Here is an 18,151-nt window from a genome sequence, read left to right as displayed (position 1 = left end):
TTGTTGGGATTCTATTCCTGATCCAGGAGGACTCTACTCCCGTGATTACCATCACAGGTGTGCAGGAAATGCAGAGTAGAACCGGCGTATAAAACACAAAAAACAAAAGATGAAAAAAGAATATCTTTCTGTTATGTAGGTAAAAGTTGAAACTAAGGAGTAGATGATCGGATATTGAACCGTGAAGGTCAGTGGGCCAAAAAATAAATCAACAAATAAATAAATATATATTCCAAAACCTAAAAGATACAGCTCAAACTTTTACTTTCATGAAACAATGTGATTAGAAAGATCTTCAACATTAAATTGTGTTAAGTGATTGGCTTAATCAGAGACGACGTTTAAACTCTCAACACCACCCCATTAATAACCAAAGTGTCATCACACGATACAAATGGCCGACACACCAAGATCCCAAAAGCAGCAGGCTCCAAAGCAGGAGGCCACACCCGCGTCACCTCCCAGCATGCATCAGGAGCTCGCTAATGGGTCTCTGGACCTGTAACCGTGACACCATGACCTGTGACTCATACTTACGCAAACTTTCTCAGAACCGGCTTGTCCATATCTACATTACATTCTTCCAGGCTGGGGAAAGACACTAGGTTTTACTTACACATCACTAGCAGTGTCTCCACTACCATTATATAAGGGAGGGCCCCACCCCCCCCAACGGCACCCCCCACCCCCCCTGGAAGGTGAAAGTTAATGGAAAAAAAAATATATTTTTTTTTTAATTTGTAATTTTATTTTATATACCGGTATATATTTTATATATATATATATATATATATAGCGCCCGATCACAAAAGAAGTCATTTAAGGTTACCTTTCCTATAAAACAGGTCTATAGCTTGCTCTTTTATTAAACAAACTAAATGGCCTTATGTTATTTATCTTATTTACACAACGGCGTGTCATTTCTGTCCCCCCCCCGTCCCCCGTCCCCCGTCCCCCGTCCCCGGTCCCCAAAGCTGTAAACCTAGGGGAAACACTGACTAGCACCAAACCCAACACCTTCCACTTATCAGACCCATTTGACAGCTGGCTACATCAGTCTGTAGCATGCAAGTGATACTGTAATATCATCACATTACAGGGTATGCCTCTTGTTCGTCTGAACCTAATTCTTCTTTCCAAACATTTTGATTTTGTGTTCCATCATCATCACCATCACCACCATCATCAATCACCATCATCATCATCATCATCAATCACCATCATCATCATCAGCTATTAGATGAAAGACTGAAGACAGAAAAGGGAAGTTGCTCGGGAAAGAAGCAGAGAGGACGTGAAGAGGAAACAGAACAAGTCCCAGTGATCCTGAAGACTGCAGGTCTTACCTGTCGCCAGAAAACCTTATCTCCAGGATGACATCACTGCACCCTCATTCTACCTTCCACAGAACACGACGAGCAGCTCGTTCTTAATCAAATACTTGGTCTAAGGGGAATCTTTTACAGTGTTCCGCCAGAATGCTGCTAATTAGTTGTGTTTAAGAACAGGCAGAACCAGTGTCTGTCGTAAACATAGTGACTGAACAGTGCGGCGCCCTGACTAACCCCCTTTTCCTCCATCCCTTCAGACTCTCGTTCCACCTAATGACTGACTATCATGATGATTTAAAATGGCAACGGCACCTCAGAAAAGCAACATTCTTTGGGCTGTGTCGAGAGAGAGAGAATGAAAGGGAGAGAATGAGAGAGAGAGAATGAGAGAGAGAGAATGAGAGAAATGGAGAGAGACGAAGAGAATAAGAGACACAGAGAGTGACGAGAGAGACAGACAGACACAGAGAAAGAGATGGAGAGAGACGGAAAGAGAATGAGACAGAGAGACACCGAGAGTGACGAGAGAGAGAGAGACAGCTTTTCTTACCAGTCGGTGTCGCTGGCCTGTAGAGCGCTGTAAAAGGAGAGAGGGTTGGAGAACAGGAATGTTGAAGGCCACAGCAGCAAGGAAAAAGATTAGGACCGTGGCCAAACATTATGAAGAAGGAGGAGAGGAGAGAAGGAAACACACATCAGATAAACTGACAGAAAGAGAGAGAGAGAGAGAGAGAGAGAGAGAGGGGGGGGGGGGTAGTGAGAAAGAGCTAGAAGGCACAGTGAGAAAGAGAAAGGTTGACATAATATAGGTAAGCGAGTCAATAGAGAGATTGGTTGAAGCTATAGAGAACACTGCAAAGTGCAGTTACAAGATGAGACTAAGCAAAGCAAAGTAGATGATAAAGAACAAATGATGATATGAGGAGGTGGATACTAAATACTTCAGATGTTGTACATAATAAAAGTGTTTTACACTACAGACTTTCTCTTTAACGTCAGAACGAGTGACTAGATCTACGAAGGCAACAACATCACCTACATCCGTTGGTGATGTTGAAAAGAAACGTCCTAACTCTCAACAAAAATTTTAATTATTATCTAACCGCTACACACATCAGAAAACCACACACAGCCAAAACGACCAAACGAAAACGAGCGAAGAGTATATGAACAGAAAGTATGAAAATTCTCAAACTAGTCGAGTAAAAAAAATTCAACGAAAAAAATAAATGAACACAAAAGCAACTTAGTGGAATCACTCCCGTCAGGTACTAACCAATCAAAACTTAAACTCAATCCACCTGTTTTGGGACCATCACGAACCCCTCCAGCACCCACCCACCCCCCCACCCACAGTAAAGTTTCCCTTCTCCCTGGCTGGGTCGGTACTCACCTAAAGGTGCTCCTGCCCTCCGGTCTGCCCTGCTCTGGGGCCGGCTGGGGCTGCTTCTTCTCAGGGGCGTTGGCGTCTGTGGGAGATGGGCTGTGGACGGGTGGGAGGGGAGCACACACACACACACGCAGGGAGAGAGAGAGTGCTTCAGCGCCTTGTCTCCAAACAACGGTGTTTCCTGTTAGTCCAGTCCACTGAGATGGGGCTCCAAAACAGACTGCAGACTGTGTGTGTGTGTTTGTGTTTGTAAAAGAGAAACAGAGAGAGAGAGAGAGAGAGAGAGAGAGAGAGAGAGAGAGAGAGAGAGAGAGAGAGAGAGAGAGAGAGAGAGAGAGTGAAAGAGAGAAGAAAAAAAAAATGAGTGTGTGTTTGTAAAAGAGAAAGTGTGTGTGTGAGAGTGTGTGTGAGAATGTGGGTGTGTGTGTGGTGTCTCACTGTTTGTATGTGTGTAGACAGTTTGAGTGTGTGAGCCAAACCCCCCCACCCCCCCACCTTCTCTCCTCTCTCCCAGTTCATGTAAGCGTTCCAACATTATGTCACTCCCAGCGGTGGGCTCAGCTTAGCCACTGGCTGCGCTCGTGTCCCTTCACATCAGTGTCTCCTCTCTCCAGGCTGACTGCTGAGTGACGAGGAGGCTGAACTACGTCCTGAACTACGTCCTGAACTACGTTCTTGACACCCTTGATTCTTCAGCTCCATGTCTGCAGATCAGACCATCTCTGGGTCTGACCTGGCTGGGCCACACTACACTGCAGGCATCAACACTAAATCAAAACAATCTCAAGTGACCAATAACCGCGCTGGAACTAGTTCTTGAGAGTGTACGCCATGTTCCTTAATAATATGTGCACTAAGAACATAGTAGATGATGAATGATTCATCAGAAGAAGAAAAAAAAAAATTACTGCAACAACAGTCAACTTTCATTTGAGGAAGTCTCGAGTCTTTTGAATTTAATGTGTGTTATTCTTTGCATTTTTAAGGTGAGTTCATGAGTTGGAATGACAAAAGCAGCTAGGACAGCGATGGAGGTAGTGGTTGCTGCTTGGAGCGGCTGTGATGAAAATAGCAGCTTGTTTGGTTGCTGTCTGGGACCTAGCCAATCCACAGCAACACTTCACACGCGCTTACGTTGCTACGGAAACCATCACGCCTAACTGCAGCGTCAACACATTTTAAACTGAACTCCCATGTTTCAGACAGCTAGTATTGGAAACAATGCAAGCTTTAGAAAGATATACACTTTTGTTATGTCTGGGGTTTTTATTTCTAAAGATTTTGATCTAAATTCGTTTGAAAGCAGCTATGTTGTGAAAGAAAAAAAAAAGAATGAAATCTGTTTTTCCAACAACGCTGTCCAAGCCTTAGACAGCCTTATCACACATGTTTAATGCCACGGGAGCCAAAACGGTTCGCTTTCACGGCAAAATGTATTTGAGCGATCCAAGAAGTGTCCATCAGCGCCACAGTAAGCACAAATTGTAAAGAGAGGTAACCTGCGTACCTACAACCATTCCTATAGTTCCATATAGCATATGCAAACTACTATAGCCTATTGGCTATGCACACGACAGTGATACGCATTACCAAGGGAAAATATGTCAGGTCTAGAACTTCTGATGAAGTTATAAACATTACTTTTAATGACCAGAACAGGTTACCCCTCGCTATTGCTCTCTTAACCCTACACTCAAGATTGTGCGGCTTCTCGCTTTTTTCCCATTGTGCGATAACCGCCCTTACAGAGATGTCTCCCGTTTCCAACAAACCAGCAAGCGTTTCCAGATGTTTGTTAGAAACTGAGATAGACATGTTACTTTGCATTTTCCATAGGGAACAAATATAACAGACTAATTATTTGGATGTAATTGTGGATGTAGCTCGAAACGATTTGAATCCCTTTTCCCTCTTGCTTGGGAACAGCAACATCCTATGTACATCGTTAATTGTCATTTCGGGAAGATAACCCAAACTCCTTGTAAAAAAACGGCATTTTGTGTACGAGAACTTACATAACTGCTAGCTACTGGAAGTTGTAAACCTAGTTCATGTAAAAAACTTGTTCATGGAATATGCAGAAGTAATGCGTATGCAAGTTAACGCGATAAAATGTCATTTTCAAATGTTTAAGAATTGTAATAATCATTTACCAACAGTATATATAAATATTTTGATACTTATTCATTTGAAATATTTTAGTTGTTTTCATTGGTTTGGCGGCCCACCTGCATTACCCACAGTTTGGGAATCGCTGGTCTAAGGTTTGAGCTGAATGCCTAGACAACATTACTGGACCCTGTCCTGTTCCTCAGACCTCTTGGTCAGGCTGACATCACCTCAGAGAAAAGATGGCACTGAAGTGTTTTTCACCCGATCCGTCGGACTGGTCGAAGAGAGACCCTCCGAGGCTCCTTAAGTGTTTCTAACACTAATCCTCTCCTTTCAGACGCTCCTTTAATGAGCTGGGGCTCCTGCTCTCATTGAGGTGGGGGGGGGATTTAAAAAGGACTCTGTGAATGGTGGAGATGTTACAGTGCCAACCCAGATTAAGAGCTACAAGTGTCAGTTTGTGTGGCACTGCCATTGTGATGTGGAACATATACTGTAGTTCATTCCTTGTCTAGTTGCTCGCTGAATAGCAGTCTGGAGGAAAAAACTTCATAGAAAACGTTCTGGAATCTAGAATTATACCTGTGTATTACACCTGCGTTGTGGTTTTGTAGGACAGCTATATGAGGTGAGAGAATGAGCTACAGTTGTTGGAGTGAGTTAGTTTGTTACATTCCTTTAAAGATACCTTGGCTGTGTCTCAATACTCCTTAGCTCCAGTTCGTTCTCATTCCGGGAAATAAATTGTCCGAATTTTGTCGAAATACTTAATACTTCAATGCCCAATCAGAGACAAGGAGTAAGGAGGTGAGGAGGGGTTAAGATTGGAGTATTGAGACACAGCCGGTAAATGACTGGGTGTTAAAGTGAGGGAGTTCAGAGGAAAGTGGAGGTGTGTTACAGACCTGCTGGAGGCTGGGGAGGAGTCCTCTGAGATGGACCCAGCCTTGTTAAACAACCTGGACCTCCTAGAAATCCCCAGAGCAGACATGTGGTGGCTGAGGAAAGAGCGACTCCTAGTGGTCGGGGGAGGAAGTGGTGGTAGAACGAGAGAGTGATAGAGAGAGAGAGAGAGAGAGAGAGAGAGAGAGAGAGAGAGAGAGAGAGAGAGAGAGAGAGAGAGAGAGAGAGAGAGAGAGAGAGAGAGAGAGAGAGAGAGAGAGAGAGAGAGAGGGGTGAGGGAGGAGGGGGAGAGAGAGAGAGAGCGGTGGGGGGAATAGGGGGGGTGGAGAGAGAGGAGGGGAAGGATGGATGGAGTGAGCGAGAAAGGGGTGAGGGAGGAGGGAGAGAGAGAGAGAGGGAGGGAGAAACAGAGGTGGAAACAATAGCGGTTACATGAGAATGGGGCCAAACACCCGACACCAACCCAGAGAGTGAGAGAGCCACACTGTCAGCAAGCCATCTGGAGGCTGGAACAGCACCACGTAAAAGGAAACACCCAGATATAGACATGCAGCCACTAAGGAGGAAAAACAGTGAGGCAGGACGATAAACAAGAGTACATCTCTGGTCGTGGCTCTGTTTCCAGACAGAACCAGGACAGAACCGAATGAAGCACTGTTTCTGCTCTAGGCTCTGTTTCAAAGTTCACAATCTATATACACACTGGGAGGAAAACAAAAGACTGAACGCTCCAGAGACGTTCATGATTTCGTTCTTGCACTTTTGAGTTTAATGTTGTTTAATTGTGACTTGTTTAACTGCATGCTCTTATGGTTCTTCCCTTTGGCACTTATTTGGTTTTTCACAATGTATGCTTCATGTTTTGGTTGCTCGTAATGTTAGGGCTATCTCGTTGTTATGATCAGTGACCTATGCACTTCTGTAAAGCTCTCTCGTGGAAGTCGCTTTGGATAAAAGTGTCTGCTAAATGCATTAATGTAAATGTAAATTGTTGTTTCCCTGTAGAGGTGGAATGGGGCAGGCTAGCTCTAGACCACGCAGTGTGTCAGTCGCCCCTAAAAAACGATGACTACATGAAGTCAGAGTAATTGGAGAGATGGAAATTATTCATTTGAGTGTGAGCTCACAAAAAATGATTGGCCTCGACACTATGCCAGGTCCACTTTGCGGTCGTCTAAAACCCCAAACATGACCAAAAAGATGGTTTAAGCAACTTGGGAGGGGAGAAAAAAAGATTCCTGTAGGTTGAACTAAGAGAAAAGCGGTATCCAAATCAAACATTTGCTTTCCACTGCTACACAAGGCCAGTCAGCTGAATAAAATGTTTTGCTTTGGCCAGTGGGGCTATACTTGGAGAGAGACACGTAGCAATTTGGGAAGTTTGAGTTGGGGCAGGGGAGGCCTGCCTCAAGGATTCTCTTACCTGTCCAGCATGGTTAGTCACAGCTAACCTGAGCTGAACTTGACTTTGTTAAATTAGCATGTTTAGGAATGCGAGTCATAATTTCTGTCTTTTTTTTCCAGTTGCGTAACACTGACGTTTGGTTTATCTGATGAAGAACTACAAGAAGATAGCCGCAGGCTCCAACAAGCGGGAATCGAACCTGGGACCTTTTCGCTGCGAGACGGCACATGTGAATATATGCGTTGTCCCCATGTAAGCAGTTCTCTCTCTCAACCTACATTCTCAAACTACTCAGTCAGCACGCCAGCAGTCCAGGGCTGTGGTTGCATTCTTGTTGGATCCTTTTTGTACTGAGCACTATGAATACTGGCAAAACACCACCAGAACGGAGAATGCTACCATCCAAGGACTGAACTGTTGTGTCTCTGTCCAGCTGTATCAACAGAAACACAATAACAGCAGCTGGGGTGGATGTCTGTTTTCCTGACCGCAGGAGGGATGAAAATGACTCGGAGTCTGAGTCAGCAGATGGTACGTGGCGCATCCCTGCGCTGCCACCTAGAGGTTGTGGTGAGTCACTGCACCTGGGCGTGACGTAGGAACACGTCAGGCTCGTGGTAGCTAACGACATTTGAAGGGATTTTTTAAACAGGTTCTACGCCATCGTGGGCAGAGTCAACCCACAAACGATTCATCTTCATCTAATAGACAGGAACTTGAGGTTCGGATCAAATAATTTTTCAGCATGCATCATCAAAGCTCATGCAAAGCTCATGCTTTGTAGTGCATTCCTACGTGCGCACACACACACACTACATTTCCCAAGACTTACGGGCTGGGGGGAACCTTGGGCTCTTGCTCGGTGGGAGAGAGTGTTGCTCTAGTACCGTTGCTGGCCCCAGGGGGCAGTAGAGGGGGAGCCCTCTGTGAGCCTGCATCCAAGGGGCTGGAGGAGGGAGTCTGGGGGGAGGGGCTACGAGGCTCGGAGGATATCGGGGAGTTGTTCTGGCTCCGCCCCACCGTGGGGCTGTGGGCGGAGATGGAGGAGGCTGGTGAGAGGGGGGTGGAGGAGGCTGGTGAGAGGGGGGTGGAGGAGGCTGGTGAGAGGGGGGTGGAGGAGGATGGAGGGTTGGAGGGAGAGACGGTGTCAGGGAGGCTCTGAGACGACTGGCGCCGGCTCCTCCTGCCCTCCTGCTCGCTCGCTGCTACTTTACGTCGCTCCTTGCGAATGTGAGGAATGGTCTCGTCTGTCTCCCCGTCTTCAAACTTCAGAGCAGTCTGCACGGTCAGCAGGAAAAACTAGTCAGCGAGCATCCCATAACAGGTGTTCCTACACTACGACTTTATCAATCCATTTCTGGCTTCACAGATTGCGTAAAGTTTGAATCAAAACAGCTAAGACACCCACAACTCGCACATTACAAGCACTGTAACATGATAACATAAAAGCTAGGGAGTCAGGTGGCTGAGCGGTGAGGGAATCGGGCTAGTAATCCGAAGGTTGCCAGTTCGATTCCCGGTCATGCAAACTGATGTTGTGTCCTTGGGCAAGGCACTTCACCCTACTTGCCTCGGGGGAATGTAAGTCGCTCTGGATAAATGACTAAATGTAAATGTAAAAGCACCACGTATGGTAGAGGGCTGCTGGTGACCTTGGGCGGGGGGGGGGCGTACCTCGTAGATGGAAAACTGGTGTTTGAGGTCTTGCTCAGTGGCACGGCTGCTCATGTGCTTCTGCATGATGCTCTCCATGCTCTGCTGCTCAAGGCAGTCCGTCACGTCGTAGAACGAGTCCTGGTCCGGCAGGGCTGCCAGGGTCTACACGCACACACAGACAATATATACACACACACACAGTCAATATATACACACACACAGTCAATATATATACACACACAGTAAATATATATACACACACAAACAGACAATCAATATACACACACAGTCGATTTGAAGATGCACATGTGCAGATGCACACAGACAGACAGACACACACACAACTACACACGTGCACATAAGCACTCAGAGAAATACACACACACACACAAGTGCACACAAGCACTCAGAGAAATACAAACACAGACGATGTCTTTCAGTGTGTGCCACTTCAGCATCAAAGCTACCCAGCTGACTGGGTTGAGTGTTACCTTGTTGATGAGGGTTATGGTGAAGATCAGCAGCTCAGTGTCTGAACCGTTCTTCTCCTGTAGAATCTCTGTCAGGTACTTCCAGGGCTTCACAGCTACACACACACACACACATTCCTGTTGACCCACTTGACAGACTGTGTCAAATGCCTGTTAGCTCAAATACCCACTCAACCACTACAGAAAGGGCTTTACAGCCGAGCCCAGCTCTTATCGCAAACCTCTGCATGCAGATCTGTGTGTCTGGATATGTGTGTGTGTGTGTGTGTGTGTGTGTGTGTGTGGGGGGGGCTACCTCTCTTGCCGTCCACAGTGTTAACAGCCTTGATGAGCAGGGTCCCGTTGGACTCGGAGTACTCCACGAACACAATGAGCAGCTTCAGAGCCGTCTTCACCACCAGCCTGGACTGAGGAGCACATGCAGTTACACCACCTCGCCACTAGATGGTCATATCACACAACAACAGAGGACCGTGGAGGTCTTGACACTTTCAGGGAATTCATAAAACACTGTGTTGCAATGTCGATGCTTGACCTCAAAGTTTAATGTGAAAACATGACTGCTGAATGTTGGTTTCTCATGATTCACGCTGGATTTCCTGTTTGGATGTGCTGTCTCTTCCTGCTCTGCAGCAGCATGTTCTCTCCAAGTGAGAACATGTAGTGCAGTCAACATCATCAAAGCTTTTCAAATTTCAGTGGAACCTCAAGATTCATTTCTCATTTCTGACAGCTACTACTTTCACTTCTCCATACCGACAAGATGAGATATGACTTTGGGGGTTACAGCACTACTTGTCACCCTGGACTCAACACCGGCTGGTGTCTAGGCAGACAACAATGAAGAACGGGCCTTTTCATAACTGCTTTTGTAAGAGTACAGGACAGCGTGGTCCTCGGGCATGTCAGGGGCCTCACCAGACTTCCACTCAGCGTGTACAGCCACTGCACCGTCTCGTTGTGGTTGATCACGCCGTTCATCCCATCCACAAACAGCATGATCTGGCTGAGGGCTGAGAGGGGGGGGGGGGGGGGAAGAGGGACAGAGAGAGGGAAGGAGAGAGAGGGAGGGAGACCGACAGGGAGGGAGCGGGGGGGGGGGGGAGTGGGAGTGGGAGAGGGAGATGGGGAAAGAGAGAGAGAGCACAAAAAAAAAGAGACCAGGTTTAAACACAAGATGAGAGTCTAACCAGATCATCCAGTACCCTGACATAGCTGCCACCTCTAGTCCAGCTCTAAGAGTGCTGACTGGGGTCCCTGCGGTGGAGAGACACGCCAGCATAATCCCGGGGTGAGATCGGCAAATAGGCCTTTTTCCACACACAGCGGTCGGCGTTGGACTGCACCGTAAGTGGCCCCCTTCGCTGGCTCTGGTAGAGATCCCGGAGCCTCTGCTGTTGATGTTGACTGAGGAGAAGCAGGAACACGCACTCTCGTGGACGCTACTGTAGCCTGGGATAGCTGTGCTGTCGTTTTCCTGCTGTCTTCGCCGCTGTCGCTGCTTTTAACGACGTGATTTGTGTCGTCGGGACGTGAGTTAGAGGTATTGATGCAAGGGGCCAGGTGTGAGAAGTCTTTGATTTGATTCAGAACACATTTTCATAGTGCCTGGAGAGTTTTGGATAAGTGAGGTAGACACATTGTATTTGTGGAAGTCTTTGGCAGTACATCGTTTTCCTGTCTAATGACGCATTTCAAGAAACTTCAGTTTACCCACTGTTACAAAATTTGAGTTCCCTGCCAATTTAAATCAGTAGGCTTGGTCACCAAACAGTATATATCCATCAAATGATGCAGAGGAACTCAGCGCACACACACATTTACATTTTACATTTAGTCATTTAGCAGACGCTCTTATCCAGAGCGACTTACAGTAAGTACAGGGACATTCCCCCCAAGGCAAGTAGGGTGAAGTGCCTTGCCCAAGGACACAACGTCATTTTGCACAGCCGGGAATCGAACCGGTAACCTTCAGATTACTAGCCCGACTCCCTTACCGCTCAGCCACCTGACTCCCACACACACACACACACACACACACACACAGTCATTTAGACACTCATCCAAAGCAGCACCCTGGTGGGATTTGAACCCTCGACCTCCTGCAGCCAAACGCTAATTTCAGGCGTGTCACAGTATCTGCAGCAGGAACTGTTCCTCAGATGGCTGAGCGGTTAGGGAATCGGGCTATTAATAATTTTATTCATTTTTTTTCAGAAGGTTGCCGGTTCGATTCCCGGCCGTGAAAAATGTGTTGTTGTGTCCTTGGGCAAGGCACTTGCCTCGGGGGGAATATCCCTGTACTTACTGTAAGTCGCTCTGGATAAGAGCGTCTGCTAAATGACAATGTGAATGTACCTCTCAAAATGTAGTTCTGGTAGTTATGATCAGCTTCAGCTCCCACCTTGATGAAGCACGTGAGCCCTTCAGAGTTCACAAACTCTGGTACCAGGTCTTTGTCATCCTGGGAGACACACAAGCATATGTAACAGTTATAGAAAAGCCATCAGCATTATACCACTTAAATTCAGCATAAAAGACGAAGTCTTTTATTTCAGACTTCTTTTAAGAAGAAGTCTGAAAGCAACTGCTAAAGGAACATCGTATCAGCAATCATGTCCAGGGCCCTTACATAATTATGTACTTGATTTATCTGTCCTCCATCTTTGAAAGGATTACAATTGGGTCTCTGGCACGGCTGGTATGCATTTCCTCTCCCCCTCTCTCTCCCTCCCCCTCTCTCTCCCTCTCTCTCTCCCCTTCTCCCTTCCTCTCCCCCTCCCTCCCTCGCTTTCTCTCTCTCCCCCTCTCTCTCCCCCTCTCTCTCCCCCTCTCTCTCCCCCTCTCTCTCCCCCTCTCTCTCCCCTTCTCCCTCCCTTCTCCCTCCCTTCCTCTCCCCCTCCCTCCCTCCCTCCCTCGCTTTCTCTCTCTCCCCCTCTCTCTCTCTCTCTTTCTCTCCTTCTCCTCTCCCCCTTCCTCCAGTGTCCCTCCATTCTTCCTTGTTCCTCTGACTCAGACCTCAGAGCAGAGGTCAGAGGTCAGAGGTCGGGGAGGGGGGGGGGGGTGTTTCCTCTGGACTTGTCAGTGGCAGTTGGCCCAGAAAAGGAAAAGCTGTACGTTTGACAGCGATAGACGGGATGTGAGTTCGGGCTCTTGTGGTCTACCTGGAAGAGCTGCTTGAGGGAGAACAGGGACCTTCTGAGCTCTGGCCCGTGAGAGTTGTACAGCTTCTCTGAAGAGGAAGACAAAGCTGGTTAGACAGATAGCTTACAGAGAGTTTAGACTCTGAAGTTTCCACATTTTGTTCCTCCTCTTTTTTTTTCTTCTTCTCATCCACCTACACACAATACTACACAATGACAAAGCTAAACAAGTTGGGACAGCTATCAACAGGTAAAATATATATTTTTTTTTTTGTTTCAAAAGGTTGAGGAAATATATTTTGAAAAAGGGTTTTGAAAAAAGAAGTTTGCATCACTGATGAGTACTTGATGAGGACCACATCTAAATATAATCGAAACTTTGCAGACTAAGAATATAATCAAACGAGCACACAATTCCCATCGTGAACATTACCCCCACAAACGACATGAGATGTGTGGAGGCTTTACAACTTCCCACTCAGGCCTTGATGTCTGCTCTATTGTAAATCCTCTAATCAGAAACCAGTATCGGTGATAAGGAATTTAAATAACTTTCCGTGTAGAAATCAGTCGTAGATCAAAAGAAAAGGAGCTGATCGCTGAATCTTCCTCCTGCCAGATGACACATTGTTGCTTATGGGAGGGCTAGGTTTAGCTCAGTGGTTAGAGCATCAAGAGGTCGCAGGTGCAAATCCCCCTACGTAGCTCTGGATAAAAACATCTACTAAGTGAAAACATGACATCAGAGAGACCCCCTGGGTAGAGGTGAGGATGAGGGTTCTCTAACCTGGTGCTTGTGTCCCCCTGCCCTGCATGCTATAGATGTTTCACTGCTACAACACACCTGATTCAAATGAATGGGTTGTTATCGGGCTTCTGCTATGTATAATAACCCCTTGATTTGAATCAGGTATGTTGGAAGAACGGAAAAATATAAACCAGGATTGGGAAAAGGCTGCCTTAAAGACCTCTGCTGTGTAGTTGACAGGCCTGGGGGCTGGGCTGGGTCTGGGATGGGGCTGGGGCTGGGATGGGGCTGTGTCTGGGTCTGGGGCTGGGATGGGGCTGTGTCTGGGTCTGGGGCTGGGATGGGGCTGTGTCTGGGTCTGGGGCTGGGATGGGGCTGTGTCTGGGTCTGGGGCTGGGGCTGTGTCTGGGGCTGGGATGGGGCTGTGTCTGGGGCTGGGATGGGGCTGTGTCTGGGGCTGAGGCCGGGGCTGGGGCTGAGGCCGGGGCTGTGTCTGGGGCTGGGATGGGGCTGGGCCTGGGATGGGGCTTGGCCTGGGATGGGGCTGTGTCTGGGGCTGGGCTGAGCCGGCAGAGTGCTGGCAGCACCCCAGGTCGTCAGGCCTGGTTCATGACACAGCTGCAGACATGGTTTCAACCGTGGATCGTAAACCAATAGAAACTGGCTGGCTCCTGCCTTTCGCCACTCGAGTCTCCATGGATGCGGGCAACAACTTCCAAACACCAGCCTGACATCTGGACGGGGAGGTTTACTCAGTAATGGGAATCATAACAACAGGAATAAAGATGCTTATCCCGGTCCAGAAGGTGTGTTTACCACTGTGACGTTTACAGTGTGATGATGCAACAGAAGTAACAACTACTTTTGCTGCAGGAATTTAAAAAAATATTTTTCTACCACCACAACCCAGATTTACAGTCTTTACGAAGCTTTATGTGCATGTAGTTAAGAACGCTAACCACCCCGCAAATACTGCACACCGAGACAACCAGGAAACTTTATCTACATTTAGCTCACAGTGGGCAACGAAGGATGCACGTCGACCTGCTCAAGATCCAATCACCTAGGGAAACCCAGGGAGTCAGATGGCTGAGTGGTTAGGGAATCGGGCTAGTAATCAGAAGGTTGTTAGTTCGATTCCCGGCTATGCTAACCAAATGCAAGGCACTTCACCCTACTTGCCTCGGGGGAATGTCCCTGTACTTACTGTAAGTCGCTCTGGATAAGAGCGTCTGTTAAATGACTAAAATGTAACATGTAAAATGTAAGTCACAAGCAGTATTTTGTGATTTGGCGCTATATTAAAAATGTAAAAAATAAAAAATATTATTTTTTTTACAAAATTAACTTGACCTTACAGGGGGGGCGGGGAATGCCGTTGGGGGCGGTGGGGCACCCCTCTAATATAATGGTAGGGGAAACACTGACGAGGTGGTGGGTTGGCTCAGAGGACAGGGAAGTCAAATCTCTTGACGCCAAACAAAGTTGCTTCAAATGAGGATGAACGTTGAGGGGTTTTCCCCCTCAAGTGGAATGTAAATATTTCCTGTTTGTTTCTTCTCAGAGGTCACAAGCCAGTTTTATTAGTTGTTGTCGTTAGTTTGGATTGCCTGGGACTTGTGTAGTGAACGGACAGTCCAGTGTGGATGAGAAGGAAATGGTGTATAACACGCGTTGTTATACAATAGCCATTAAATATTTACTACTGAAGAATGTGTGATATGTTGGACAGTTAAAAAAATGGACTTTGGCATGTTTGGGTTGATAGGGGTTTGCATTTTTCTGTGAGAATTGTTCACAAATGACTTCACCGTTTAAAGTCAACGGAAGTTGTTTAGACACAGAAGTGCATCAAACCAAATGGATTCCAAATTAGAATGGAAAACAAAATTATAAACAAACAGATGTGTATAACATGTAATCAATGAAGAGGTACAATGGAAATAAAGTTTTCCGCAACGGCATAGAAAATTCAACAGATTACTGTTCAGGTTACACAAGAGGTCTAGTTGACAAGCACTGTGTGAAGGCTTGCTAGTCGGCATGTCCATAATAAGGAAGGAAGGAAGTTAGGGAAGGAAGGAAGGACGGAAGAAGGGGGCCAGTTGAGGCCAGGCCAGAGAGAGCTAATCTCAGTGAAAGAGGATCCTCGCTGGGAAGGACAACCTTGACTGCTCTACAGGACACCGCCGTGGACAACACTGACGTTCTCCTTCTCCTGACTCGCTGTGTGTTAAGAGTTTTCATGGGCGTTTATGGATCTGTCTATTCTGAGATATCCCTGAAAACAAACAGCATGTCCTCCTGGCTAGGGTTCCACAGAGACAGGACAGTGTGTTACAGAGACTGAAGGCCAACAGGTACCTGAGCACACAGGTGAGATTCATGAGCCCACAGCAAGCATAAACTTATTTAAAGTTTCTTCTTAAAGTTATTAAAAGGTAAGATGCAGACCAAAGGGTAATATGTATCCCAACCAAAAGAAAGTCAAACTCACACATGTTTAGACTTCAGTTTGGCCGGGTGGCATGGAATGGGACACCAAGACTGTTTGTCAGCACAGGATCAAGTATAGAGTCCTTTAGAGGATTTAAAGTCTTTTTGGTTTTCAGAGGGATAGAATTCATGCTGGTGATGAATGGCTTGTCATTACTTCATCCAGCGTAAGAAACGAGGCAGGATTGAGAAGTGACCAATTTTGCCTTATTTGTTGTTCTCATTGCTTTGACAACCAGCAGCCTGTCACTAGGATGAGATGTGTTTACTGCCTCTGTGTGCGGCAGGGTGTGTGTGTGTGTGTGTCCATGATAACTGGTTGTGCAAACGTGCTAAGGGTATATATGTAAGTGTGTGTGTTTTTGCATGTATGTGAATGTGGGTAGCAGTGTGTGTGTGTGTGTGCACATGTCTATGCTGTATGTGTGTGTGCATTAGTGCTGTGTGCACGTGTGTTTGTGTGTAACCGTCATCATCAACCCCCCCCCCTCCTTCAAGCAGAAGCTATATGTACCTCCATAAGGAAGGAAGGCCGGCCGGCTGTAAAGTGATGCTATACGACAGGCGGTCTATACCACAAGGGGCTGCTCGCTGTAGATAACACACATTACCATGTCTCAAAGGAAGAGACTGATGTTAGGAAGCAGACAAATTAAAGGACTGCGGGGACACACACACACACACACAGGGTGGTTATCAGGGGGGCAACAGACAGGATGTGCCCAACCAAATAAACACACTATTAAAAACAAAAAGAAGAGGCCAGGACGAGAGACGTCTAAAACTACTAAAACACCCTCTTTATTCCCACTTTTTCACTAGAACGACCCAGCACAGCCTGATGGGAAACAAAGTTTCACATCGCTGTAGAAGCTTGTTACTTCCTGACATTGGGTCATGTGACGCTCTGACCGCCAGTAGAGATTGGTTCCCAAGTCAGGGATTATAAATAAGAGTCTGACACATGGGACTGATTCCAACTATTTCTGGGGCATTTTATGATCCAGCTGCCCTCTCTCCTTTTTCCTTTACGCATGTGGGCATGCTACCCCTGTCTCATATGCCCAGTATAATACTGACATCAGTGAAAATACATGGCATTTATTGGAAAAACAGAGCTTGTCATTGAGGATTTTGTGAGACTGTGATACGAAGTTGTTGTGGACAACATGTTCTCATTTGCCAGGGGTAACTGACTCTCAGCCAGAAGATGGGCCTGACAGCTAAACACAGCAAGACAGCATTGTTTGGAATATGAGAAGGAAACAGAGACGTAATCCAAACACACACAGGCAAACATACAGCTATGTTGTTCTGGGAAACGCATCTGCCTGGAGGAGGGGGTGCGGGTTTGAACGCGAGTTTGAACTCGCGTTCAAACTTGATAAATTCTGTCTGTTCGGATTCTGATTGTGTAACTGAACTGGAGTCATGAGAGTTTCCACAGAATTGATTACGGCATGTTTACGTTTGCAAATAGGCAATACAAGGATGAGTAGAGCTATTTCAACACTCTTTAACACAGAAAAATGAATCCACAGTGAAAGGGAACCATGAAAGACAGCAGAAGCTATAGACCTTCACCTGCTTCCAAAATGTCTTAAGGGGATTTCCCCATGTGGGCGTGTTATAAACAACAGATTATAAAGTTCTGAAAGGCTAGCAATAAAAAAAAGAATATAATGAGTTTCTGTCAATACTTCCTCCTACAGTACCACACTACACCAAAAGAACAAGACAAAACTGAGTTTTTAACTATTTAACCAAACTACTCACTACCTGAATGCATTAACTTTGAAACACTTTTCAGTGGTGAACAATGTTAACCTGTCACTTCAAAAGTAAAGTGCCATGCTAAGCTGTTCACAAACGGTGTGTGTGTGTGTGTGTGTGTGTAAGCACAACTAATGACACTTTGAGGTTTAAAGTGCGATAGGGAAACGGTTTCAAGTGCCTTTTCTTAGTCAAGCTGGCCATCAGTGCATTCCTGAAGTCAGACAGAATGAGCTTATTCAGGGTGATATGGTTTCTCTGCTGCTCCCAGAGAAGGAAAACAGGAGGAAAACTAGACTTGATCGAGCACAGATAACCTGAACTATCAGGTTTCAGTTCTCAGCTTTCATATCTCAAATCTCAACACTTGAAGCACCACGGACAAGGAAGTGAAAGATTCTGAAAGCCAATCGTAGCAGACTAAAAAAGGAAAGTCATATTTTGCAGTGTAGCCTAAAGTAAGATTGGTGTAGCAGCACACAGAGTAAAACTCAAAAGTGGCGTTCCAGAGCTAGAAGGAGAAGCGGTCTGGCTCAACCACACCGGTATTTGCCGTTCTCCAACGCTATCATTCAAGTCAGTGTTTCCCCTACCATTATATTAGGGGGGCGCCCCGCCCCCCCAACGGCACCCCCCACCCCCCCCTGGAAGGTCAAGTAAAAAAATACTTTAATAATAATTTAAAGTATTTAAATTATTTTAA

General features: G+C 46.4%; 1 protein-coding gene across 4 annotated transcripts in view; it reads right to left on the bottom strand.

Moving 5' to 3' along the window:
• fhod1 (formin homology 2 domain containing 1) overlaps nucleotides 1-18,151 on the bottom strand; it is a 49,235-nt gene that overhangs the window by 14,288 nt on the left and 16,796 nt on the right. The window contains exons 4-13 of one of the 4 annotated variants that reach the window (XM_062472090.1): nucleotides 12,453-12,520; nucleotides 11,647-11,752; nucleotides 10,207-10,301; nucleotides 9,584-9,695; nucleotides 9,289-9,383; nucleotides 8,816-8,959; nucleotides 7,974-8,419; nucleotides 5,739-5,849; nucleotides 2,725-2,814; nucleotides 538-588 (exon numbers count right to left, since the gene is read on the bottom strand). In XM_062472090.1, the coding sequence (XP_062328074.1) occupies nucleotides 538-588; nucleotides 2,725-2,814; nucleotides 5,739-5,849; nucleotides 7,974-8,419; nucleotides 8,816-8,959; nucleotides 9,289-9,383; nucleotides 9,584-9,695; nucleotides 10,207-10,301; nucleotides 11,647-11,752; nucleotides 12,453-12,520 (1,318 nt within the window). The remainder of the gene's footprint in view (nucleotides 1-537; nucleotides 589-2,724; nucleotides 2,815-5,738; nucleotides 5,850-7,973; nucleotides 8,420-8,815; nucleotides 8,960-9,288; nucleotides 9,384-9,583; nucleotides 9,696-10,206; nucleotides 10,302-11,646; nucleotides 11,753-12,452; nucleotides 12,521-18,151) is intronic. The other 3 variants (XM_062472092.1, XM_062472091.1, XM_062472093.1) reach the window with 3 other exon arrangements.

The sequence above is a fragment of the Osmerus eperlanus genome, chromosome 10 (genome assembly GCF_963692335.1).
Source record: "Osmerus eperlanus chromosome 10, fOsmEpe2.1, whole genome shotgun sequence".
Lineage (NCBI taxonomy): Eukaryota > Metazoa > Chordata > Actinopteri > Osmeriformes > Osmeridae > Osmerus > Osmerus eperlanus.
The sequence above is the reverse complement of the archived record's forward strand: the minus strand, read 5'-3'. Positions and strand labels throughout refer to the sequence as shown.